Source organism: Puntigrus tetrazona, chromosome 6 (assembly GCF_018831695.1).
Source record: "Puntigrus tetrazona isolate hp1 chromosome 6, ASM1883169v1, whole genome shotgun sequence".
Lineage (NCBI taxonomy): Eukaryota > Metazoa > Chordata > Actinopteri > Cypriniformes > Cyprinidae > Puntigrus > Puntigrus tetrazona.
In genome coordinates this window covers 20,116,393-20,144,120 of record NC_056704.1, presented here as the reverse complement: position 1 = coordinate 20,144,120, position 27,728 = coordinate 20,116,393, and the positions used below count along the sequence as shown (strand labels likewise).

The 27,728-nt window shown below is 34.7% G+C and overlaps 2 protein-coding genes across 2 annotated transcripts; one reads left to right on the top strand and one right to left on the bottom strand.

The window, feature by feature from the left end:
- Window positions 1–10,011: 10,011 nt before the first annotated feature.
- slc6a22.2 (solute carrier family 6 member 22, tandem duplicate 2) lies at window positions 10,012–17,206 on the bottom strand. The gene is made up of 15 exons (XM_043241465.1): window positions 16,978–17,206; window positions 15,985–16,178; window positions 13,657–13,791; window positions 13,430–13,570; window positions 13,270–13,351; window positions 12,989–13,121; window positions 12,669–12,803; window positions 12,469–12,572; window positions 12,109–12,233; window positions 11,799–11,911; window positions 11,569–11,706; window positions 11,381–11,483; window positions 11,056–11,156; window positions 10,603–10,773; window positions 10,012–10,476 (listed from the first exon to the last, which is right to left on the bottom strand). Exons 2-15 carry the CDS (start codon window positions 16,172–16,174, stop codon window positions 10,321–10,323), a joined length of 1,827 nt encoding a protein of 608 aa, XP_043097400.1. The 5' UTR covers window positions 16,175–16,178; window positions 16,978–17,206; the 3' UTR covers window positions 10,012–10,320.
- Window positions 17,207–18,859: 1,653 nt separating this feature from the next.
- slc6a22.1 (solute carrier family 6 member 22, tandem duplicate 1) lies at window positions 18,860–27,246 on the top strand. Its single transcript, XM_043241466.1, has 16 exons — window positions 18,860–19,054; window positions 19,177–19,282; window positions 21,218–21,417; window positions 21,522–21,656; window positions 22,573–22,713; window positions 22,794–22,881; window positions 23,232–23,364; window positions 23,673–23,807; window positions 24,255–24,358; window positions 24,520–24,644; window positions 24,729–24,841; window positions 25,003–25,140; window positions 25,267–25,369; window positions 25,748–25,848; window positions 26,006–26,176; window positions 26,270–27,246. The coding sequence occupies exons 3-16, from the start codon at window positions 21,222–21,224 to the stop codon at window positions 26,339–26,341; spliced, it is 1,755 nt and encodes a 584-aa protein (XP_043097401.1). The 5' UTR covers window positions 18,860–19,054; window positions 19,177–19,282; window positions 21,218–21,221; the 3' UTR covers window positions 26,342–27,246.
- Window positions 27,247–27,728: the final 482 nt, after the last annotated feature.

Sequence of the window (27,728 nt, the reverse complement as noted above, 5' to 3'; positions counted from 1 at the left end):
GCGCAGACTACTCCAGAGTTTGCACACACGCCCTCAGAGTATTTGGACATGGTGGTGTATAAGAGGTAAAAAATTATATAAATATTGTTCATTTTCTCAGTGTATCGGTACGTTACGATCGTTACGATAACCAAGCATTATATGACTGACAGACTACAACGGTTTGACTTAAAAATATCAAAATAGGATCTAATGAAGAAAAAAAGACACCTACACCTTAGATCCTATATACCTGACTTCAAATTTTAGAAGTTTTTTATTTTTTTTTTTAAACCTGTTTGATATTATCACCACATGATCTTTTAATGTGTACAATGCAAAGGTGAGAACTATTCCAGCCGATCATAGTGTAATAAAAAAATCTGAAAAATCATGTAGTTCTTGGCGTGAACTTCTTGTAATGAAGTTTATGTGAGAAAGCCTTTTTTTTTCTGTTGGGACTGCCGTTTGAAAAAAATGTCTTGTGGTCAAATCTGCAGAGATGACAAGAAACTTTTTGTGTTGAATGAGTACCAGAGTAGATCAGGTCTTTGAAAGTAACTTCCCCAACACTAGTTTCAAGCCAGGTGTTAATAAGCTTAACCATCCTGTTTAAGACTCTGCTGGCAGAAGACAGAGTTGAATCAAAGTACTTCAGACCTTTCTGGCCTTTTTCAGATCTCTCCCAAATACCACACATCTTCAGTCTGTTCTCCAATTAGTGAATAGCAACATTGCCAAAAATCCTCATACAGAAAACTGCGGCTTACTTAAAAATGCGTGTAACCATTAGTAGCTAACGATAACGTGATGTAGAAGTATTATTATTTGAATATTAAAATTGTAATAATTAAATAAAATTTATAACTACAAGTGTTTAACAAAATAATATGAACGGTAATATGAGTTTATGCATAAAACAAGTGACAAATACACCTGTGGGTTCTTCAAATCATTTTTTAAATTGTATGTATAGATAAAAGATTATTTTTTCATTTTACCTATATGCATTGATTAGCCAAAACATAATATCATCCGCTTATGAGTACTATTAAACGTCGACACGTACTAAAAAGAGATGATTCCTTTGCACGCTTAAAACATTTCTTATACTGATGGCTGGTTTTATGCTGGTAAAACAGCACTGACGCATTTAGGCATGGACTTCACAAGACCTCTGAAGGTGTCCTGTGGTAATCCAGGACCAAGACATCAGCAGCAGATCCTATAAGCAATGCAAGTTGTAAGATGGATTTTCGATTGAATTGGATTTGTTGATTCAGCACATCCCATAGACGCTCAATTGGATTGAGATGTGGGAAATTTGGAGAGCTCTTTGTCATGTTCTTCATACCATTCCCAAACAATTTTTCCAGTGTAGCGGGGTGCATTATCCTGCTGAAAGACACCTCCGCCATCAAGGAACACCATCATGAAGAGGTGGGCATGGTCTTCAGCAATTTATGAGTAGCTAGCTGATTCATGTCAAAATAACAACACATGAATGCCAAGATAGGATTTCCCAGCAGAACACTGGAACATATACTGCTTTTCAAGATATGAAATTCAAGAACTGTTCTTGCCTAATATAAGTTCTTGCCTAATATAAGTTCTTGCCCTTTGATAGTCACCATTGTAACAATATCAATGTTATTCACTTGTGAGTAGTTTTAATGTTGTGGCTGAGTATAAATTATATTAATCATGTCATCAGTTTGTGTATTCACTATAAGTTAACCCATGACCACTGCTAGCACTATGCTCTGCTACTTGACCTACAGTAACTTTCTTGAAACATAAAAGCACATCTGTCACTGAAAAAATTACATCAAATATGGTATACAAGAAATATTCTTTAATACATAGGGTTACAGCTGTCTCCTCAGGCCATACTGATGCTAATTACCTTACCTCAAGACTTCTGGCCAGAGTGCAACCTGTGACAAGAATAATAGCTTAGATCTAATTATCTACTTTACATTACTGAGAGTGAATTGTTTTAACATACTTACCTTCCTTCTCTAAATCATTGCCAAAATCACTCATAAGGTATGCATAGAAAATCAATCATAGATAAATAGAAAGGTTGTACAGAGCAGTTTATCAGTGTTTGGCGAATACATGGTGTCATTTTGGGAGAGCATGACTTGAAAGATCCTCTTTAAAACTCAAGATTTCCCATAATCATAAGGGTCAGGTTATTGGGCTCTAGTGCCACCAATGACTTGTACTTTCGGGTCTGTTGTGGACTTTATATTAGTGTAGATTGTTTGTTGTTTTTATTGACCGGACTTGATTTGATTCCTCAGATTGCCTATGAATAAATAAAAGTCTTTTTACAACTGATTTATTCTGTGCACTATTCTGATGTTTCATTGGATGAAATATCAGAGATCTACAGCAATGAAATTAGACTTTGTGTTGACCAAGCTAATATACTTAACCTATGACTTCTGGCAGAAGTACCTCCTTTGCAGAGGTAATAAATCTAATTATCCAAATCCAGAGAATTTTCTGACCCACCCCTTTTTGCTCTCACTTTTTAGTCAATCGCCTATTGTTTGACTAATCTTCTGGAAAGCAATTGGCAAAATGTAATTCTCTAGTTAGTGTTCAGTTTACCCAACTAGTTTCCTTGCAACCTCTTTATTCAACTCAATGTATCTTCTTTAATGCACATTTCTGCCAAGATCCCTAATTTAATTTATTTTCTTCTTTACTGATGTAAAGCCATATTATCACTTTGTTTGGCTAATTTAGAAAATTTAAATCTGAACATTATTTCCAGTTTCTTAGGAAGAGATTAATATTGAGCAAAAATGTGATGTATTTTGAAAATTAATGCAGATGTGTGGTGGTTCAGCAATTAATGGTCATCGTTTTGCAAAATGTAGACGGTAGCACTTCAGTCCATGTAGCAGCACCTCCATATACCTTGGGCCCCTTTCCTGGTCTAGCTCTTGGGATGTGTTTTAATTGTAATCCAATTCACCATGTTACAGCCCGTCACAAAGGGCTAATGACATTACAAATTACATTTGCTCTTCAAATAGCATCTTCAACTGGAAGTGCTGACTCACATGCATCACGTGGAACCAGCAAATCTGTCATTTCTGTTGGTCTTGTCTAAACCTTTTCGTACTCCCAGTACCTTCATTAAAGACGTTTCACTTTAACATGGTTTCATTAAAAGAGAGTTAATAGAAAAATTACAATTCTGTCACAAAACAACCACGTTTAAGGCCCAGAAATGTAGCAAGGACATTGTTAAAACAGTCCATGTGATATCAGTAACTTTAAGTTAAGTTTAGTTTATAAACAGACAACCGCTTTGTATTCCGAAGATGAACAAAGGTCTTATGAGTTTGGAACAACGTAATAATTAATGACAGAATCTTCATTTGTGGGTGAAATATGCATTTAGGATTATGTACCCTTTTAATATATATTAAATTTACTGGTGTAAGTGAAGTTTACAACAAAATCTTGATGATGATCTTGTCCATGCTGGATCATTAGAATTGTAAATTGTAGATGAGTTGTAGTCGGAAAATCCATCAATCCAGCGGTCGTTCGTCAAACTTGTAGGGTCACAGCGATGCTGGAGTCTATCCAAGAGTCTTGGGCCACAGATGTGGGAAACACCCTGGACAGATGGCCAGTTCTTCATAGGGACCTGACAAGTCCATTTACTTTCAAATAATGTTTTATGTAATTGCCCAGTAAATACTGATGAATGGCACTTTGGTTTACTAGGATAAATGTGACTGATTTGATGTTTGTAAATATTGTTTTGGCCTATGTCAGGAAATTGCTTAATTGTAATTATGGTGTGGATCACTTAAACTTCTCATTTAAATCATTTCTGGAACACTGTTTAACTGTTACTGTGTTTGCTGAACCATCACAGTCACACTGAATAAGGTGGAGTCACTCCTAAAAGGATCAGCTGACCTTAACCTAGCAAATGACACAATGTCAGCATTTAAAAAAGTACAATACCTTCTTAATATTAAAAGAATCATTTTTGTATTATACCAAACTTTGTTGTTTTATATGTTCCAAAAGATTCTTTTTTAGTAACACTTTAGTTTTATGGTCCCTCCAGAACATTCTGCAGACAATAAGGTGTCGACAGACTCTCTGAAATAATATCTGCTAACTCTTTATTTTGACTGTGTCCTAACAGATACTGTACTGACAATAAATAACTTTGCAAGTACATGTCAACCCTAACCCTGCATGTATACTAATACTCTGATAACACTCTAATGAGAGTTAGTATATATATATGTAATGCAATGCAATGCAATATATCAATATATGTATGCAATGCTACCATCAAAATAATGTGGAACCGTCTCTTATGCTAGCCAAGTATATATATATATATATATATATATATATATATATATATATATATATATATATATATATATATATATATATATATATATATATATATATATATATGAAATATATTATTTAATTAATCAGCTGACAGCACTAATATATTTCTAATTAGTTATTACTGAATTAAAGCTAATAAATGTTGACCCAAGGATGTTCAAATAATTCAAAACTAAAACTTTTTACTAGTGTATGATCTGTTTTGAAAATCATGGTAATGATCAGTTTTTGTACCCGCAAAATTAATTTTACACACTAATATTTACTGAATGTTCTTGAATAAGACGCTGCCCATGTAAATGGGTGCACCACCATTTATTAAGTGCCACCTTTATTAAATTGCTGTCCTAAATCAAATTCCTTAAATTTCGACTACAGTTTATGCTTTTAAATCATATTACGCAAAATATGTATGTTTATTTGGGCCATCATAAATCTCCATTCAAATTTTTATACTGAAGTATAATAACCGACATATTTATACATTTTTCTTGACTGTCTTTGTCTTGACTGTATTTGCATATATCAAACGTATATGACTTTTAAAGGTCACAGTTAAAGAAAATGAGTTTTGTGCTTAAGCAGGACATAAATGTGGACAAGCAGGAAAGCGCCTGTCCCATCTGTCAGATTAACATCTCTGAAGTGTGTCAACACCTTCAAGGAGGATTTCCAGCCACAAGTAGCTTGCGATTATCTCATTACAGGCACAAAAAGGCCCTGACAAGCTGTTAACACCATTGCTGTTTGCATCCTCTCCTAATGTCTCAATCCTGCCTGATTGGATTCACACCTTCTACGCAATAGCAAAGCCTTTCTCATGCTGAAGGACCAGAGCCCAACCAAAGCATGCACATGGCATCTGTTCCCCCTGACTGAAGTTATGTCCTCTAGAACACAAACCATCCATAATTATATATTTTATAATTCAGTCAGTTTTTTTGAAATTGAGATTTACACATTGTCTGACAGATGAATAAATATGGTTCCCATTGATGTATGGTTTGTTAGGTAGGACAATTTGAAAATCTGAAATCTGAGGATGCAAAAACAAATATCTAAATATTGAGAAAATTGCATTTAAAGTCATCCAAATCAAATCCTAAGCAATAGATCAAAAATTAGGTTTCGGTATTGTACAGTAGAAAATTTACAAAATATCTTCATGGAACATGATCTTTTCTTAATATTCTAATGATTTCTGGCATAAAAGAAAAATCAATCATTCTGACCCATGTATTGTTGGCCATTGCTTCAAATATACCCATGATAGACTGTTTTTGATTTAATTGATATTATTTTTATAATTAAAGTCTGAAAGAATGTGCTACTAATATCCCCAATGTTTCTAAACTTAAACAGCTCTCCTGTAATCCTGTAATAAAACTTTTCAGTTTTTGTTTGGATGCATTACAGTTATGGACAAATGTTGGCATCATTGCTGACATGTAATTCAAATCCAAAGCCAATTTTTTTTTTTTTTTTTGCAAACCTGGACGCCAGCCTAAATTTAATCATGATTGCAATGATGTCTGGAGCGGTTCCACAATTTATTCACACTTTCCCTAAAAATACCCCTCATATACCATACAAAATAAAACAGCACACATAGAGCTGAAAATAATTTCTGTATACCAAACTTATATACACTACATTCAAAGATTTGTGATTGGAAAGACTTTGTTATTAGTTCTATGCTATAAATTAGGTTGCATTTATATGATGAAATATTAAGTAAAAATTATAATATTGTTGAAATATTATTTGAATTTAAAATAACTACCTTCCATTTTAACATATTTTACAATGTAATTTTTTTTATATGTAATTAATTTATTTTTAGCAGTCCACTTAAGTGTCACATGATCCCTCAGAAATCTGCTCAAGAAGTATTATTACCTATGTCAAACAGTTCTTAAATTTTTTTGTGAAAACCATGCTACAATTTTTCCACAGAATTCTTTGATGAAAAGAAAGTGCAAAAAAAGCAGCACTTATTTGATTGTTGATTATTAATTTTTATGTGATTGTATATATATATATATACATATACATATAAAAGTCTTACTGTACCAAATAAAGATAATTTTCAAACAAAAAAAATCTTACTGACCCTAAACTACTAGATAGTAGTGAATGACTGATTGTATTTGGGACATCTGGTGCTTTGAAAGCTTTTTCACCTTCTTGCAAACAAGATCGGGAATGAGCTTAGCAAAACTGCTAGAAAAGGACAGTTAGGTATATGTGAGAAGAAAATCGCTGTGGGAGGTTAAAGGTGTGAAGAGAATGTAAAAAGTCACACGTCACTTAATAGGGATTAGCCTCTAAACAGTGTGTTTGGCATCTAAGCGCTCGAGGGCTTATCACAGATCCGACTCTGTAAGGAAGCCACCGCCATGAACAGGAAGTTGTGCCGGGCACTAGACTCAAACCAGGTCAGCGCCCAGTCTATATGCTATTACCCTAATGGCCCAGTTGAATGTGAAAACCTTACATCATATGTCTGTTTGATGATGTAACCGTAAACTGACACATACACACATATTTATTTTTTATAAAGGGACGCTCCAACCCAAAATGAAAATTCCTTCTTTTTTTTTATTATTTATTCACCTTTGTTGTTATTCCAAACCTGTATGCATCATGTAAAAGCATCATACTGTTTTTGGAACAACATAAAGGTCAGTATTTTGTTGGCAATTTTTTATTTTTGCCTGAACTATCCTTTTAAACAGAAATACTAACATTTCTTAGAATTTATTTAGCGATAGTTCTACAGCACATAAACGTACATATACACTGAAAAAATATCAGTACGTCTGTCTATAAACATTCCTATTTACCCATATTATTTACAGTGGCCTCATGAAGTATTTGGATATTTAATTTACAAATGCATCAATATATGAATGTCATTACATCTGATAAAATGTCAAAGAAGGATTTATTTTATAGGCAGATCATAGAAAGGAATGTAATAGGTTTGAAATGAAGTATACTTTTCACAATTTATTTTGGTAGATGCCACATGGCTTGACGTTTTGTTATTTACTGCAATAGTATTCAGGAATTTATAGAAGTATATGGGTCATAATTGTGTTATAATGTCATAATGTCTATATGTTGCACAAAACTATGAATTCATCAAATTTAACGTTTTATTTATAAAAATATAATGTGTGTCAGATTAGAGAAGCTGGAAGCAATTTGTGGTGGAGTGAGAAAACGTCCTCTAATCTCAGATTGGTTTGGGGCCATCTAATCATCCTGTTTAGTCACCTTCACTTAGAAGCTGGACGAGCTTTCCCTGATCTCATTATGGGGCTGTGGTCACATTTACCCAATATGGCCCCTATTTCAATCCAAAAAGACATTCAAGACACCTGAACTATTTCCCTGCTTCCTATCACACTACACTTGGGTCTCAAAAGTGCAATAAAGTCCAACACTTTGACTTCCAAACATACACTACCATTCAAACATTTGGGGTCACTAAAATTTTGACATTTGGCAATTAGAAATTACAACTGACATTTGATTTACTATAAGTAACCTTGCAAATAACTGCAACTATAAATAATGTGTTAGCAGATATTAAGCAGACAGTCTACTAATACTCTAGTAGTTGCAAATTTAAGCAGAACACCTTAAGTGGACTACTGAAATGAAGTGTTACCTAAAAAGTTTCTGACAAAAAATATTTTATGCTCATAAAGGCTGCATTCATTTTATTGATGAATAAATAAATACAGTTATAGTGCAGTGCGGAATATTTTGTACAAACCATGACATTTTTAAGTATATGGGTCATAATTGTGTTTATCTATATGTGGACAAAACTATGATTTCATTAATATAACACTTTTTATTTCTTGTACTCTCAATTGTAAGTCGCTTTGGATAAAAGCGTCTGCAAAATGACTAAATGTAAATGTAAATGTAAAATGTAAAAATATAACACATGTCAGATGAGGGAAGCTGAAAAAGAATGTGGATTGAGAAAAAGTCTAATCTCAGATTATTTTTAGGCCATCTAATCACCCTGAAGGCTCATGAAGGCTGCATTTTTTTATTAATAAATAAAAGTGCACTGCATAATTTTTTGTGCAAACCGGACTTTTTTCAGGATTCTGTGATAAACAAAGTTAAAACAAACAGTGTTTATTTGAAACATTTTAGAACAATTTAAAAGTCTGTCATTTTCTATTTAATGTATCCTTGCTGAATAAAAGTATACATTTCTTAAAAAAAAAACATTAAATTAAATCAAGTTGAAGTTGAGTCACATTATGACCCCAAGCCTTTGAATAGTAGTGAAAAATTGTACTGACAATCCTATTTATTGCTGCCTATGTATATGCAACAAAATATCTACAGGAAAAATCAGGCAATCCCTTTAAAAATAATAAACATCAGCTTGACTAGAGAATTAACATCAAGTAATAGGTTTAACCCATTGCACATTTTAGCAGACACACTTTATTTGAATATTGGTATCTGTGGTGGTCATGGCCCTGGGTCTAAATATTGTCCAGTAGATGGAGCTATCCAACAATCTCTGCATGGAGACAAAAAAATACACTCTGTATGTCCAGCAGATGGTGCAGTCATTCACATTTGGATAAGACTGTCTGCAGTCCATCAACAGATAAAAACAGTTCCATGAAGTCTGTGTTCTGGGAATGTGAAGGTTCATGTGAAGTCTGCTTTTGATTAACCTCTTTGTTGGAGTATATAACATTACTGTTAAATGTTTACATTGGTTGATTGTTAAGTCAATGTCATTGCTGTAATGCCATAGTTACCCCGCAGATGGCGATTTTGCATGTTATTCCAGGAAAATGTATCTAAATCTATAGTTTAGGTTAGACTAAGTAATGACTAAACTATACTATAACAGTACATTACAAAAAAACAACACAACTGTTTAACGTTTTTAAAGATTTATTAATCATGTAAAAAACACAGAAATAACAAAAGTTGTACTTTTTTTACATTTGTATATTAACTACTCTCATTTGTAATTTTCACATTTTATACAATTCTTTACATGTCAGAAAAACACACTTCATTTTAAAAGGCAAAGATGAAAAGGTATATGGTGGCCTACAAGGCTCTTTTTGAGGTAGCACTTGCATTTATAGTCTTGTACTGTCAGTTCATCCGAAATACGCATAAATCAGATTTTTTTTTTCTCCATATGAACTTTATCATGTAACTGTATGATCAATTAAAAACTGTTTGATTAACATTTCAGTACTTAACCATCACACAATGATCACAAATTCATAACCATGTATTGAACACTTAAATAGAACAGGGAAGGAAATTCTAGTAATTCTAGTTTAATATGAAATAATAAAATATGCACACATTCACTCTTATCTGTATAGCTAATATGTAGAAATTGCAAACATTTCTTGTCTCTATATTCTGTTAGAAATTATTCAAATCATGTAAATGGTACCAATTTTTAGACAGGCGAGTAGTTTGTTTTACTGAATGTTACTTAAAAAAAAATAAACATTTCTATCATAAAGCAAATATTAAACATGTTAGCCACTTTAAACTCAACTCACTTTCTTTCTACATAAAAAAATTGTGATGTGATCTGTCTTCTACTTTGAATTAATTAGACATCTCAGTCATTTTAACACTGTCAAGTGCTGTTGAACACTGAGGCAGACAAGCTTAAAATGTAACTTTTAAAGTTACAAAAAATTATTTTTGTCATCCAAACAACAAACAATTTATAAATTCTGGGAAGGGGACAATGTAGCCCGTTTTTCTAAACATTTTCTTATTATCGGGGTGTTTTGTTTTTTTACCCCTCACTGTCTATGTTGTTTACGGCACTCGTGCATCACAATGCCAATCAAATGCTAATGGATGACAGGAGGACAAATACAAGGTTGAAATGCTGGACGTTCAGACAATGTCTCTGTGAGGTAATGAGCTTGGTGTATGAACTGTTTTTAAAGTCGATAGGTCTGTGAAGGTATCAAAAGTAACGGTGTTTAGCGTCTGTTTTGGACGTTTAGGATCTGGCAGGTCATTAGCAGGAGTACACAAGGCTCTTACTCTCTGATAATGAAAAAGATATATACAAAATTATGAACAGGGTTAATTATTTTGAAATATATATATATATATATATATATATATATATATATATATATATATATATATAAAATCTGTTTAAGGGCATACCTGTCGCATAGACCCTGGAGTGGTGCCTACCAAATAAATCATCCACAGTGGAACTAGTAGGGTGGAAGAAAGGGTGAAGAAGCCTCCAATCGCATAACCCCACCAGGGGTACTCATACATATTGTTGAACTTCAGAGGGGTGTATTTAACCAAGGAGAAGATAAATGTTCCCTGAATAGAAAGGGAAAAGAATGATGAGCAATGAGGAGCCGTCAGTTAGTTTGGTATGCTTTGTCACACAAAGTCTCTGAATAGGAGAAGGTCTTTCTTGTGTTTTGAAGTGCTGTCAGTGTAAAGACAGACACAAATGACAGGTGTCAGACACAGACTCACAGATGCCAGACAAACCTCTTTCTACCTCTACATACTGGTCTGTGGATAGTTTGTGGTTACAATATGAAAAACCCCAGAATGAAACATTTGTGTTAAAAAACACATTTAAATGATACTCACTGTACATATCGCAGGTGTTAGATATTTCCAGCAACACTTCATGAAAGGCCAGGGCCGGTATCCAATCATATCCTCAATGCTATCATAAAGGCGGTCTGCACCTGGAATAAATATGAGAAGATTTGAAAACTCAAAAGTACATTATAAATCATTTTATCCCATTTAATGTGCTAGAAATTGAGTGCACTTTTGACCTACATACGATGTTGTGCTCTAAATATTTCAACAGAGGTCAGGTTACAGAGTTGCAAATGAAAACATTTACTATTTGTGTACATGTATCTGCACTTTGCTTTTTCTTTACAGACTCAGATAAATGATTTACCATATACCCATCCAACACAGATGGACTGAAGGATAGCAAAAGTAAGAAGAGTCATTCCACTACACGCGTAATAGTCAAAAAGCTGGAAGACATACAGGCCACCCTAAAAGTAAAACAGAAAAAAAAACATTGGATTTAGTTTTTAATTTTTTCCATCAACCATTTTTGTTTTCATTAGTGACTCTCACCTCGGTTACCATTAGCAGACCAACAAGGAAGCTGGCAGCACTTATGAAGAGAAGAAGAAATTTCCGCCGATGTCCAACTTGGAAGAAGGAAGGATACATATCCGAGATAGCCGTCACCAGGGCTTCATGATACACAAACTGATGCAATAATAAAAAAAAAGCTTTAGGGTATCCATACTATGATATAATGAATCAAATATAGAAAAATCTATATTGCTTCCTCTATTTACCTCACTATCCAATCCCAGGAATACGATCATGATGAAGAAGAAGATTGCCCATAACTGAGGCAGGGGCATCAAAGCTACAGCACGGGGGTAAGCAATGAAAGCCAAACCAGGACCTGCCACAAGCAAAAGTCATTCATCTCTCCACCCATTCCTTTTTAATAAAATCTAATTACTGCATGTAATGTGAATGGCAGTTTTTTTAATAAAAATACGAAGAAAAAAAAATCTATTTGTGTGTAACGGTGTACAATTTTCTCTATGCTTATTTACCTATATAATAACCTTCTTTTGCTTTAAATATAATTTTTACCTGACTCTGCAACCATTGAAATATCCATTCCCTGTTCATCTGCCATGAAACCCAGAACCGAAAATATAGCAAAACCAGCCACAAAGCTAGTTAAGCTGTTGAGCAGACACAAGTATACACAGTCTCTGAAAGACAAATGTTAAAAGACAATGTTTTTTTACGTTACTGAAATTTACAGTGAATGTACTATTGATGTGGAAAGTGTGATAACACTGCATGTTTTCTATGTCTTCTTAATCAAACACACACTGATTCAGATAATCAGCTCATTAATAGAGACTCCAAGACCTGAAATAGGTGTGTTAGACAAAGGAGAGATGTGCAAAATGTGCAGTATTGGGAATCACTAATCTAGAGTACCTGTAGCAGTTGTTCTCATATTTGTTGTAGCTTCCCAGAGCAGTCAGTACTCCTGTACAAACTCCATAGGAGTAAAATATCTGGCTACCTGCATCCATCCACACCTAAAACATCAAATATTGGTTTTATTATTTCAAAATTCGACATTACAAAAAGCCAATATTTTCAGCGATAAAGGGCAAAAGAGAGCAGCTCAGTGCCTGTGGGTCTGTGAGACGTGTCGGATCGGGATAGAGGTAGAATATGATGCCATTTTTTGCTCCAGGAAGAGTAAGTCCACGGATCAGCAGCACTACCAGCATTAAATAAGGGAAAGTAGCAGTAAAGTAGACCACCTGAAAATTATAGGAACAACATAATTTGTTTAATTTGTTTAATGTGTTTTGATTCCCAAATCCCCGCAAAAAGATGGCAGGAAGTGCACATGCAACGAGCAAAAGTGTAAACACATTCTACTTCCAGCTCACATCGTATCATACACTTTGTGATATACACTTAAAAAGTTTACAGAGTTTCTCACCTTGCCTGTGGACTTCACTCCCTTCCACACACAGAAGTAGCAGATGATCCAGGCCAGCAGGAGGCAGAGTGCCAAGTCCCATCTAACATTACCAATCTGTTCTATTCCCCCAGACAAGCCCAAAATTCTTCTCCTGTAGGCAAAAAATATGGAATCACATTCTGTTTTACAGCCTTTATTAAGAACCATTTTAAGCCGGATGATAGCTGTGTGTTGCCTTAATTGCGTAATACTAATAAACATTTATCCAGTTTATCAGGGAGCTATTTTCAACAACTTACTCCCAAAACTCGATAACAGGAGATGTGTTTTTCTCTGAAGAATACTCAGTGATGTTGCTTTTGCTGAACTCTTTGCAGTTCTCTAAATAAAAAAAACAATGGTTACTTAAACGACATTTCCCAGTATTGATGATAATTCACACTGTTATATGTGAGATACCTGTGTTCCAGTAGTTGTTGCAGCTTGCCCATGGCAGCTCTGAACTGAAGGATGAAAAGAGGTAAAGGAAAGCCCAAGCAAGAATTATGATGTAATAGACTCCCGTATAGAGGACAACGACTTGGCTCCCATAACCGAGACCTGTGAATACAAATTGTGTGTGAGTGTGTGAACTGGCTGTCTCACGTGAATGTGTAAGACAGAGCCCTGTGAAGATCGTTGTTCACCTTCAAACAGCGGACAGATCTTCCTCCAGCACGTAATTCCACCCTGACTGGTGAACTGACCAAGTGAGGTCTCCAAAAAGAAAAGCGGAATCCCACAGGTGAAGAGAAACAGCACATACGGCACAAAAAACGCCCCTGTATGCCAGAAGGATTTATTAACACAAAGCAAACAACTTAAACATATCAAAATAAAATATATATGCAGTGATACACACCAAAACACTGTGAAAATTTTATCTAGTCACTATTAGCTAACCCCATTAAAATAATGAGGTCTAATAAAAAGAAATGATGCAAAAGAAGAGGTTCACAAATTATTGTTTGAATTCAAAATGTGTTAAACAAAAATACCATATTATACCATATCAACCAATTCTTAAGCATATATATGTATGTATAATATGACTCTCAACAATGATCATTTTTAAAAGCATGACAGTAATGCAAATACATACTCTACTGTTCAAAGGTTTGGGGTCACTATGATTTTTTTTTTTTTTTTTAATCTACCAAAAGCAGAAATATTCTAAAAATATGAAATAATAATGATAATAATAATAATAATAATAATAATAAATAATAATATATTTTGAAATGTAATCAATTTAAAACTATTACTCCAGTCTTCAGTGTCAATAATATTAATTTTAATATGCTGATTTGGTGCTTAAGAAACATTTATTATTGTTATAAACATCATTATGTTAAAAAAGGCTGCTTAACTTTTTTTTTTAAACTGTGAGGTATGTATGTGTTTACTCCATCTTTGCTGGATAAAATGATTCAAAATTGACCCTAAACTTTCAGAGCAGTAGTGTACATTAACATTACTCTCCAACATATTTAAGACCAGATTCAAATGCATCCCATTAACATCCTATTAAACTGTGCTTAAAGTGCTAAGTGTATCATGTCATGATAATGATCCTTTTTCTTAACAGCACACTTGTTTATGTATTCATACCACATGTTCTTGTACATCTTCACACAAATGTGAGCTCACAGTTATATAACTTCATCCATAGCCTCACTGGGCTGTTTTTCCCTAGAGAAACAGCACCAGATCAGTGTTTATGTGGATATATTTTATGGATATATTTTAAAACACAGAATGTCTGGCACTGATCTTAAGCCCATATTTCAATCATAATAAACCACCACAGGAAAAAAAGCCTTTCTAATAATATCTAAAAAGTAGTATATTTTATTATCTGTGTATCTGAGACTTTGGGACTTTTTTAAGATAAAATATTATTTTACAGTTGCATCTCAAAAAAATGTATAATGCGAAAAACATTTTTTTCTAACTTGTTTCAAAAAGTGAATCTTTCCTATTTATTTTTGATTCATTACATGTAAAGTAAAACATTTTTAAAAAATATAATAATTTTGATGATTAGAGCTGACAGCTCATGAAAATCTAGTGTTTCAAAATATTTGAATATTTATATTTGAGTTTCATTAAATGACCATCCCTAGAGTATAAATTCTAGGTATCTCATGTTAGTTGATGCCACAATAACATCTTCAGGAAAAGACACTTCAGAAAAATATCTGGACTGTTACTTAATGGTTCAAGATCCTAAATTTGGCATTTCATTTGAAAATCAAGGTTTTGGTCCAGAGGAAGACTGGAAGGGCTCAGAACCCAAGCTGCTTGAAGTCCAGTGTGAGGTTTCTGAAATCGATGATGGTTCGGGCTGCTGCGATATCTGTTGGTGTTTGTCCGTTGTGTTTCATCAAGTCCAAAGTCAATACAGCCTTCTGATTTCCTTTTCCAGCAGGACTTTAGCACCTGCCCACAGAGCATAAACCACTTCCAAGTAGCTTGCTGACTATAATATTGCTCTACTTGTTTGGTCAGCCAACATGCCTGACCTGAACCCCATAAGGTATCTATGGCACATTTCCAAGAAAAAGATGAAAAACAGTCTATCCAACAATAGAGACGAGCAGAAGGCTCAATAGTGCCTCATCATCGATCGCTTCAATCACTCCTCGTTGGAGCTTGTACTAAAGGAGCCCCGTCCAAGTATTGAGTGCAGAAATTAACATACTCTAAAGAACTTTTCTGCTTTGCAAATTTTTTTGACTGATCATAGGAAATATTCTAATATTTTAAGATACTAGATTTTCACTTTAATAAGCTGTAAGCTCCAATAATCAAAATTAAAACTTTACTGGATCTAAAATATGTATGCAAGTTTTAGTTTCTGACTAAGTTTTTCACAATATTCACATTTTTTGAGCTGCACCTATATTAACAACATATAATAACTCAGGAACGTAAACATCATAAAACAAGATTAAAATTAAATTTGCACTCACCCCCTCCATTCTTATAGCACAAGTAAGGAAATCTCCACACATTTCCCAGGCCAATAATGTGCCCTGCCACCGCCAAGAGAAACTCCAGTTTATTAGACCACTGCTCTCTTGCCTGGGGTTTAGGTCTGGCCTGCACTAGGGCACCATTCATGAGGTTTAACTTCTCGCCCGGCCTTGAGCTATGCTCCATGATGCTAATAATGGATTGATAAACATATATTATATACCCAAATATCTGTCATGTAACATGTTTAAGGCATAATGAAGAATGGGGCCTATATGTGTTAGGGGTAGATATGGGCCCCATTAGCTCATCTGTAGCAAATGATAACATCAATAGCAAACAGCTGCGCATGACTGCACATGTTTTTTTTCCACATGCTCTCACCTCACAACAAGCTACTGATAAAGCAGTTGTCTGTTGGAATATTTGAACAAATTTGAATATTTTATTATACATAAATTAAACATTATATCTACGTGTTTCCTCTTTAATATTCTCAGCAGCCTTAAAACTGCACATACCTTGCACGATAGTGGTGCAAATTAAAAAAAACGTTCACCTCTATACTTTTATTGCAGTTAATGAATTTATGTCTGTCATTACATTTAAATTAGTATGCTGTTTTATCACGGTTTTTCTTTCATACATCATTCAGAAAAACTGTGCTTTTACACCTGTCAGCACAATCAGATATTAAAAACCCGAAAAGTTACAACCACAATGTAATTTTTATCTTAAAAAAAAAACAAAAAAAAACTCACATTTATACATTAAAAAGAAATTCAGCTATAAACTACAATCAACTTGACGCTGATAACAACTGATGCAAACATGCCTAAAATGAAATTGGATGAAAATGTACTTACCTGTTGCGGCCTTGGTTTTATTTTGAATGTACAGCTGAAAACATGCCCTTTTTTAACTACAGTACATCCGCTGTTTCACTACAAGTTATGCAATAATACAACAAAAGGGCAATCAAAATATACCTTTGATTTGTGAAGAATCCGTCTTGTATGTCTCTTTTATGTAGAGCTTGTATCTAGGTTAGCAGTTCAAAATAATGTCCTCAAAGAGAATGCCTGAGGAGTGGCCAAACCGGCTTCAAGAGCTCCTGGAACAAGAACGGTTGGTCCTGAGCTTTTGGTCTAAAACCAGGTTTGGTACTCTCTGCTTTTCAGAAGTTGTAAACAAGACTAAGCATGATAAGAAAGTGTTTGTGTTTTGTGTGACCCCATTTTATACCATGTTTTTTCAGAGATAAAAAAAAAATGTCTTATCAGTGGAGTAACTGACAACCAATGGGTTTCATTCTCTCACCCTGGTCTCTCTGGCTATTTCTAGATCTTTCTCCATCTCTGAGCTTTTCTGGCCATTTCGCACTAGGCTCAGGACCTAGGTTCAGCAGGTTCTCTCAAAAGCTGAATTACTAGTAACTGGACACCATGTCATTTGCATTGTCAAATGCATTCAGAAAAGAAAGAATGCTGAAATACCTGAATGAAATGTTCTGTTTGTGCTTCATTAAGCAATGTTTAATTGCTGCACAGGCCATATGCCATTCTCTCGTCACAATCCTCCAGAACCTCTCATTTAAGTGAGTGCTTGTAGAAATGAACTAAATGAAACACATTAGGCCTACATAAATCTAGGTGAAAAACAGATGCTGGGGTGATGATCGCAATGAATTCCATTTTGAACAGTGTTTAAGGAGAAACTGAGTGAGAAATAGTTGTAAGAATTGTTATTGGTAAAAATCTGACATTATTTCAGTATCACGCAGTACTTTAACTTCTCAGCCGTGCGCGTTTTGTGAAAACACCATTTACAAAATCAACAGTGTCCTCTTGTGGTCTACTATGAGAATTTTTAATTCCTTTTAAATATAGGTTTTTATTTTCAAAACATACACAGACTCAAGTTGCCTCTCGTTTGCATCCCTTGCATAACAACAATTACTTATTACAATTGGCAAACGCAACCAACGTGTTATAAGTAACAAATAAATTTCACTGAGATGGTAGCCTAACCGTCGTACTGCTACATCCGCGTGCGTATTTGCTTCCGTCAACACACAATTATAGCTATCCACCGGCTTGACAGGAGCCTTGAAAACATGTTAAAGTATATATATATATATATATATATATATATATATATATATATATATATATATATATATATATATATATATATATATATATATATATATATATATAACAGTACGAAGACACCCAAGTAAGAGAGAAAGGTTTAATAGAGAAAGTCTCGCTTTTTTGCATATTCGCATTGCAGATGTGTTGTTGGCATGTGTCTATGCTTGGTTATAGAAGGCACTTTACCTAGTACTGTTACCAGTACATAACTAGGTTTACTCACTAGACACGAGTCGACCCCTGTCGAAACAGGTTTTTGCGGTAAATAAGAAGCCGGAAAACCCGGAGTGGAACTCCAGCCGACTGACTACAGAACGTTTGAGGTAAAAATCCGTTCCATTCACACACCCAGCTCCAGACCGGGTGAAGGTCTTCGTTGCTTGGTGACCAGAACTTTGATGCTTTGCTTCCTTTGCAACGTTTTTCTTTTGCAGAAGATATAATATACAAAAATACGAAACTCGTCTGCTCGCATGATATTGCGTAATTATTGCTGGATCATTCATGAAAAATAATAACAGATTATAAAACAGGGCTGTTTGCTCGCGGGAGTAACCGTACCCTTCAGATTTAATGCGTGTAACAGATGTTTCGCAATTTGGCAATAAAAATGACAAGATGAACGTACTTAGAAACATACAGGCTTTTATTGCTATATAAGCTGCTGAGCTATAAGCCCCGCCTTACGACACACACTCACACACGGCCAAATACAAACACACACACGCATGTGATTCTACGCTCTCGGTTCTGTATGGACTCGTTTCCCTTAACGAGAGGAGGAGAGTGAGCGAGGGGTGGGCTTCAGCGGCTGTGTTATAACGACCGAAACACACTGAATTAAGCATAACTTCATGGCCAAGGTAAACGCGGTAGACTTCCTGAACTTTTGACCAGTTTCCTCCATCAGGTAACGGCTTTTGTTATCGGTCTGCATTGTTTCCATTGCTTTCTAAATTACTCAAGAGGTTCAAATACGCGCTGAGATTAACTGCGTAGTTGAACTGTTTTCTATCGGGCTTTTGTTTTTAGAAGTATTTCACTTGGCACCCGGCGTCTCCTCGGCGTGGGTTGAAGAGCACAAGTGTTCGGCTGCTGAATGTAGGCCAAAGGGCACGAACAAAAGCGCAATAACTGAGTGAGTTTCCTCCTTCTCTGTATGCAGATCATCAGGGACAGTGTCTCTGCTCAGTGGCGATGCGTCAAGGTTGCTTCAAGCGCTGCTTGAGGTTATAATTAAGCATGTACAGGCAGGTTATTTAATAAACGAATGCGTAGACCTCCTTTTAACCTGACTCATCCTATGTAACTTGCCACCTGTCACAATAAAATGAAAATATTGTCTCACCGGAATGTAATATTTTAATTCATGCTGGTTTCATACTATTAAAAAAGGAAAGAAAAGGAGCGTTTTGTTTTCTACAAATTCATACGTATTTTAGTTTTTTGATCAAAATATTTAAAAATAAAAATTCATTTTGCTATTTATTTTTAAGTTTTAGTCACACACAAGACGTATTTAAGGTTGTTCAGTTTGACCTAAAACATGCATTTTTCTTTAAAAGGTAAATGGTGGTAATAATAATAATTAATTGATGAGGGTCTGAAGGTGTCTTGTTTTGTCAAAAAAAGAAATGGACAAAAATGTATTGTGTTACTGAGTTTGATTTAGCGGATGCTTTTTTTTAAAATTCATTTTATTTATTAGTAAAATTGTTTCATTGTTATCTTCAAACAGTTACACAACCTAAAAATAACTGACTTTGTTCTTCATAGAATTTTTTTTTTTTTTTGCTTGTTTGTTTAATTGTCATCTTTAAAGAATTGCAACTGTGTTAATTACAAGCCATCAAGACATGACATTTTTGCAGCTTTTCACGATGAACATTTTAAACATTTCATCCTGACAGCTTGTCAGTTTAAAGAAAGCAATACTTGATCATAAGTTTAAGATTACCTATGTGACGTTATATTAGCTTAACGGACGATTACTTCAAAAGTTAGTTATGTTGTTTGTGTTTAAAATGAACATTCTTTTTTTAATGTCTCTTCATGGGCCACCTGGAGTATCTTCTCTGACCCCCAGGTGTCAATAGGATCATTAAAAAAATTGTTGCGGTCTGTTAAAATTGTTCACATTATAAGGGTCACAGCACATGAAATGAGGGCAAGAGCAGGGAATGTGACTAAGCACCCCGCAGTGCATCCTGTTTTGGGGACACGAGATTATTTCAGCTGTGAGTTGTGCAAACACGTTCTCATTGCCCTCTACATTTAATTCAAAAAAGTTTTTTTTTTTTTTTTTTTTTTTTTTTTTTTTTTTAATTCTACAAGCAAATTGTAATTGAGAACAAAAATGCTTTTAGGTTGAACATGTATGTGCTCTGCACTCTGTCCTATTAACAGTTTTTTGTTTATATATGCTCAAGGCTAAATGTCTGGGCCAACATTTTAATTTCTATTAAATAAGACCGGTATGGTCAAAATGTTAAAAAGCAACGGTAGAAGCTATTTAGATGCATACAAACCATGACAAATGCATTTTAAATATAGGTGTGAATCATTTTAAGAAAATCTGAATGTGTATTTTCCTAATATTATTTGCAGGTAAAGGTAATAGCAAATCTTTGTTTATTATTTCAACAATAGAGTCTGGTGTTTCAATAAATGTGTCAAGTCAAATCCATTGTAGCAGTTATGTTCTTGTATAGTGATCACATTAAAGGAATAGTTCACTCAAAAAGGAAAATTTACTCACCCTTGAGTAATTCCAAACCTGTATGAGTTTTCATAATTGACATTTTTTGGGTGAACTGTTCTTTTAAAAGTCGCAGACAACGAAGACCAGTCACAAAAGTGTGGTTGATGTCTGTTACTGCTATAGAAAAGGGGAAATTTGTTTTAATTTTATACATCATTATTCGAAAGCCTCACTGCTGGAACAAGCAGATGGTACTGAACAAAGACTCGTTGCTCTTTTTGACCTTCGCGTGTTTCAGTTACCGCTGTGTTCTAAACTTTATTTCTGCTTCTCTGCCATCGGTGTTTTGACAGATGTTTGCTTTTTTTGCAGTGACATGGAAATGCAACATGATCCAGATTTGCAGTTTAAACTGGCTTATTCAGATTCAGAAAGAATCGACACTGGCATTAAAACCCAAGCGAGAGGCCAGTGGTCCAGTAAAGTGGAGTTTATCTTAGCTGTTGCTGGCCAGATCATTGGTTTGGGAAATGTGTGGAGATTTCCATATCTGTGTTACAAGAATGGAGGAGGTTTGTGCTGTGGTTTTACTGTATTACTGTGAGCACTATTAAAAATCCATGTATTTATATGTATTTATTTTTATATTTTGGCATTTATGTTTTTCTGTTTTTAGGAGTGTTTTTCATTCCGTATGTGATCTTTCTGTTTGCCTGCGGCATTCCTCTTTTTCTTATGGAGACCGCTTTGGGCCAGTACACCAGTCAAGGGTCTGTTACCTGTTGGAGGAAGATCTGCCCACTATTTGAAGGTGAGTTTTCATTGTCTACTATTAATGTCATTGTTAATGTACAATAGAGTAAATGCCGTTGTAGACGTGTGTAGTAAACATGTTGTGTAGATAAGACACCCATTACAATAATGAGCAATAGTGGTCTGAAATGTGAGAGGCTTCGTGTATGGTTGCATACTTTAAATATTAAGGTACTTTTGTACTAACCACATTTTTGTAAAGTTTATCATAGGAGTATGTTTAAATAACCTATGAACATATTTCTTTTATCATGGGCCATGGCTCTACTTATGCTTTCAAAATGTATTTTGCTTGTGGTTTCTTGAAGTAACATCTCATGACTCCATATTTACGGAAGGTGAACGTATGAAAACAGCACATTGTTTAACTTTTTGTTGCATTTCCTAGTTTTAAGTAGTTTCTACAGCCATTACTTTTGCTTTTTGTAAAATGTTCGGTTATTTCTGAATATATAATCTAGTAAATTAATACTTGTAATAAACCTGTGTGAAATTGTGTAAGGTTAAAGCACCTACTTTTACTAAATACGATAATAATCCACAAAAAAATGTATTACTTTTTCAAAGTTAAGCTTCATTTTCCAATCTTATTCCCAAATGTCGAAATAAGTCGCCAATAAGGAATTAAGTTTAATAAGTTTGATGTAATTTCAAGTCAAGCAATGGTCATAAATTAAAAAAAAAAATACGTTATTTTATACAAATTCATAATTATTCAAAAATAATTTATAGTTATTATTGTTAGACAAATAATTATTTAACTTTACCTTATAGCATGGTATGTAATATGGATCTCTTCAACACATTTAAGCTAAACATCAAAAACAAGCTGGTTTAAAACGCTGATCTGTTATTATCTGCAAAAGTAACAACATCCAAAAAGGGGTTAATTGTTTTGGCTTGTGTTTCTTTAGGTCTGGGTTACGGGAGTCAGGTGGTTGTCTTCTATTCCAGTGCCTACTACATCATCATTTTGGCCTGGGCTTTCTTCTATCTCTTCTCTTCTTTTAGTGGTGAACTGCCATGGGCTAGCTGCAGGAACTGGTGGAATTCAGGTATGTTATAAAACTAGTTACTAGTTTTTCATTTTCGGTAGATCATGATTTTCGATAAACAATTCCCTTCATCCTTACAGAAAACTGTGTTGAGTTTAACAGAATAGGAGGGACAAGAAACCTGAGCTTTATGGAAAATTCATCCTCCCCTGTTAAAGAATTTTGGGAGTAAGTTTATAAATTACCATAAATTAGTTAGTTTGTTTTTTTAATATAATGAATGATTAAATTAGTAAGAGATTAAAGGTCATAACGAAGTTCTAAATGTTCTACAGTGATTCTAAAACTTTTTATGCTCTGCTTTAATTATTAACTGAACAATATGTGCTTCTTAGGAGGGCCATATTTAAAAAACAAAAAAAAAACAAAAAAAAAGTAGTTTTTTTTGAGTGAACTATCCCTTTTAAACACCAAATGTGTAATAATACTCAATGCAAGTAGAACACTTTTCAAGTGTTCTTGTTGATACATGAATTTGGAAATAAAGTTTTGGAAATTACAGAGAATGTATTTTGTAGGAGGCGAGTATTGAATATAACCGGAAATGTAAATGAGCTGGGAAGTTTGAGATGGGAGCTGGCTTTGTGTCTCCTGCTGGCCTGGATCATTTGCTACTTCTGTGTGTGGAAAGGAGTGAAGTCCACGGGCAAGGTGAGAACTAACTGAAAAGGCACCTGTGTGTGTGTGTGTGTGTGTGTGTGTGTGTGTGTGTGTGTGTGTGTGTGTGTGTGTGTGTGTGTGTGTGTGTGTGTGTGTGTGTGTGTGTGTGTGTGTGTGTGTGTGTGTGTGTGTGTGTGTGTGTGTGTGTGTGAGTGAGAGAGAGTCACGGTGGAGTTATTACCTCAGTTCTAAAATAGTCTGTCTGTATTATTTACATAGTCCAGTTGATACTGTTGACATAGATTTAAATCAGGCATGCTGGATTTCAAAACAGGAGTGTCCTTGTCTTTATTTTTCAGGTTGTGTATTTCACTGCTACGTTTCCCTATGTTATGCTGCTGGTGCTTCTGATTCGAGGTCTTACATTGCCTGGAGCCATTGATGGCATCAACTTCTACCTCTATCCAAATCCAGCACGACTTACAGACCCACAGGTAGGCAAATCTTAAGTCCGCTTAAGGCAGTACATGATTAAGCATTGTTCCTTTAAGACATTTGCAACTTAAAAAAAAAAAATTAATAGTGCTTTGATCAGTACTTTTGTGGATGTACACTCACATGACCATCAGTCCAGTCAAATCAGTGGCCTTGGAAAAACTAGTTCCACTTTCACAATGGCCGCAATGTTGAGATCATGCGACAAATCTTATGTAACTCATTTAGTTTGCTTATTTCTCAAGTTTATTTTTGAGCATCTTTAGTTGAGGAATGAATTAGTAACAGATTTACTGGTAAATAGTGCATTTCCTTTAGATATGTGATGATGCATCCACATATGTCAGTGCCACTATAACTATGACACATATGTCAGTGCCACTATCCATTGCTAAAAACCTGATGTATTGGTCAGTAATTGTGAACTTTCCATCTCTTGTCTTTAGGTATGGATGGATGCTGGAACACAAATATTTTACTCTTACGCTCTCTGCATTGGGTGCCTTACAGCTTTGGGAAGCTACAATAAATACAACAACAACTGCTACAAGTGAGCATGAGAAACCAAATTCAATTAAATCCATATATGCGCATTTCAAAATACTTGTGGAGGCAATAGATGTTCTTATCTGCATATACGCAGGACTAAATATCAGGAAGTACGTTCCATGTGATGGGTTTTGACAGCATGCTTTGTCTTTCTGCTTGTAGAGATTGTGTTTATCTGTGCCTGCTGAACAGTGGAACCAGTTTTGTAGCTGGCTTTGCTATCTTTTCAGTTTTGGGCTTCATGGCCTTCGAACAGGGAGTCGATATTTCAATGGTAGCAGAGTCAGGTAACTTAAACAACAGCGTCTCCTTTGTCATATAATTTATCTCATTTCCTATACATTAAGTATTAATACAATTTGTTTTGCCAGGTCCTGGTTTGGCCTTCATTGCATATCCACGAGCTGTAGCTATGATGCCTATGTCTCAGCTGTGGTCCATATGTTTCTTCCTCATGATTATTCTGTTGGGGCTTGACAGTGAGGTGAGGGCACATCTCACTGCTCAGCATAGCAGATATATTCATATACTGTATCTTGTTAAGAAGTACCCTTTGTGCAGTAACAGCGTTATTTAACCTTTTCAGGGCAGTACTACATTAAAAAAACAGATCTCTGTCATTACACTTCATTCTTTTTTTTTCAGTTTGTGGGTTTGGAGTCTCTCATGACAGCCATAACAGACATGAACACCAATTTCTTCCTCCAAGGACATCGTCGTAAACTCTTTCTCCTCCTCATTTGTGTGGGCTGCTTCCTCATTGGCCTCCTGATGGTAACAGAGGTGATTATGTTCATAATTTATTTGTTTTTTATAATTGTGAATGTTTGGTAATTGGTTTTTAACCGCCTGAGACTACTTCATGAGTGAGATTTGAGTTCTGATCAATGTATTGTATTGATTCAATAGGGTGGCCTGTATGTCTTCCAGTTATTTGATTACTATTCCTGCAGTGGAATGACCCTCCTCATATTTGCCATTGCACAGTCGATATGTATTGGCTGGTTTTACGGTGAGTAATAGTACTGAATCAGCATTTAAGATCAATGAGAAAAGTGTTTTAACTTTTTTCTAATATGCTTAAACAACTCTGCCAGAGTAATTGGTGCCATAAGAGCCTTCTTCAAGGACACTAGTAGTGCTACAGTCACCTTTATGTAAAACCTGCAGCTTTTGTGTTGTTGGCCACGATTTTCTGGCAAAGCCACCACCATACTTCAGCATTGTGTTTATAGTAAAGTTTGTTCTTGTGTCATAAACATTAAGAACTGCGCATAAAACTGGTATACAGTCTTTTAATATGCACAGGTAGTTTACTCGCTCACTGCATCCTTATTGTTTTGTGTATGATCTCCTCTAAGACCTCTAATTCAATGTCTCTGGTTTTCAGGTGCCGATCGTCTGTATGAAAATATTGTTGGCATGATCGGTTATCGTCCTTTAACACTAATGAAATACTGTTGGAAATATATCACTCCTATTGTGTGTATAGTAAGTGCATGATTTACTCTCACTCCCTTGTCATATTAGGCAAAAAAAGAAATCCAGTGTTATTCTAGTTCTTCACCAAAGTCATAATTTGATATGAACACCAGTGCACTTTATTATCCATTAAACATTAATCCAATACATGTCTTTGCTTCTTTAGGGAACATTTATCTTCTCTTTGGTCAAATTCACTCCTCTAAAGTTTAACAACACATCTGAATACCCATGGTGGGGTTATGCTGTTGGCTGGTGGTTCACCCTCTCCTCGACATTGATGGTTCCCATATGGATGATCTACGTCATCCTTATCACTCCTGGTACACTGAAACAGGTAATTCCATGTATCATTTAACTCAAAACAACACTAAGCCATGTTCAAAACACTGAACCTGCATCTATATGCTTTCACATTATTTTTTTTTAGAGACTGCGTGTCCTTTGCACTCCAGCAAGCGATCTACCTTTGACAACAGAAAGACGAAAAGAAACCCTGTGACTTCTGTGACCGTACAAAGTGTCCTATGACTGATAGAGAAACATTGAGGTGAAGAAAAACATCCTTGGGCTGTATTTTGGACAACTTTTGATATCCTTAAGTGCCTTTGAAGATACACATTCTTGTGAGATCTCAAGAAGGCGCAAACACAAACTGTATATGACTGTCAAGTTATTGATTTTTCCTATCTTAGATTTTCAATTGCAAGAAATTAAATGTGGATTTAAACTGAAAATGAAAGATGAAATGAAAGCTCAACTTCCACGTTCGACTGTATCCAAGGAAAAACTCAGTTTGACGTCATTCTTAAGTGTGATAGCATCAACAACTTACTGTATCATAAACATTCACAAGATATCAGTTCTTCTATGAGATAGAAAAAAACTGTTTATTATCATGAACCAATGGACCAATGTTCATTGTTGGTGTATGATTAGAAAATGTTGGATAATGTGTTAACTTTCAGTTAGAGAGACTAACCAGAGCTGCTCACTATGACATACTTTATGCCTTTTTAAAAGAAGTGCAAGGCACATTTGGTTAAATTTCTATCAAAACTTTAAATGTAACAGTATTTTAGAATAGTAACTTTTTTATGGGTCAATCATGCACTTGCCAATTTTGTGCCTGTAGTTAAGTGCTGGTGTTTTAAGAAAGTATTAGAAAAAATTATGTTGGTTTATTTTATTACAACATTTGTAATGCATTCAAGAGAAAATATATCCATATTTTGCTTAGTTCTGCTTGGATGTACAGTATATTCTATATTTTACAATATGTATTTTTAGTTAAATGCATATTTTAAGGGAATGTATGTAGGTCGTTTAAGCTTATGTGCATTTTTATAACTGATGCTATTGAAAGGTCTGTGGTTAATGTTCTAATAAATATCCTGTTTAAATCAACAGTCAAATGATTGCTTGTTGAAATAAGTTGGTGACAGCCAACTTGCTTTTAAAGAATGCTCTGATGCATCCAAGCAAATATTAAACAACTAGGTCAAAGGTGAAAGCCGACTGAATTTTGAATTCTTGGATTAAAGGTGTTATTCTCTAACATCACCAGTTACTGGACTGCTGTTTTACCAAGGTGTCTTAATGTGATTTATTAATATAAATAATTAACAGTTTAGTTGACATGATGACAGTCAGTGAAAAGCCTACATTTGAACTTCCAGTTAATTTTCATGACCATAGGAGATTTAAAGTTATATGCAGGTTAACTAAATCTGATTTTATATCATGATAAAGATGGATTTATCATATTCTTTTTATTATCATTGTTAATGTTTTCAAGGCAAACCAGTGATGGTGCTCTTATAAATAATTGTATAAAAACTGGGTTAAAGGTTTAAGGCCTCTGTTTGCAAACAGACACTCTGGCCAAA

Excerpts from the sequence above, each read along its gene's own strand:
- slc6a22.1 (XM_043241466.1), top strand. The coding sequence starts at position 21,222 with ATGGAAATGCAACATGATCCAGATTTGCAGTTTAAACTGGCTTATTCA. Across the intron at positions 24,645-24,728 it reads TTCAATGGTAGCAGAGTCAG|GTCCTGGTTTGGCCTTCATT; the intron begins GTAACTTAAACA and ends TTGTTTTGCCAG. Across the intron at positions 25,370-25,747 it reads ATGTATTGGCTGGTTTTACG|GTGCCGATCGTCTGTATGAA; the intron begins GTGAGTAATAGT and ends TCTGGTTTTCAG.
- slc6a22.2 (XM_043241465.1), bottom strand. The coding sequence starts at position 16,174 with ATGGAGCATAGCTCAAGGCCGGGCGAGAAGTTAAACCTCATGAATGGT. Across the intron at positions 13,122-13,269 it reads CCTGTTATCGAGTTTTGGGA|GAGAAGAATTTTGGGCTTGT; the intron begins GTAAGTTGTTGA and ends TTTTGCCTACAG. Across the intron at positions 12,804-12,988 it reads GAGTGAAGTCCACAGGCAAG|GTGGTCTACTTTACTGCTAC; the intron begins GTGAGAAACTCT and ends TATAATTTTCAG.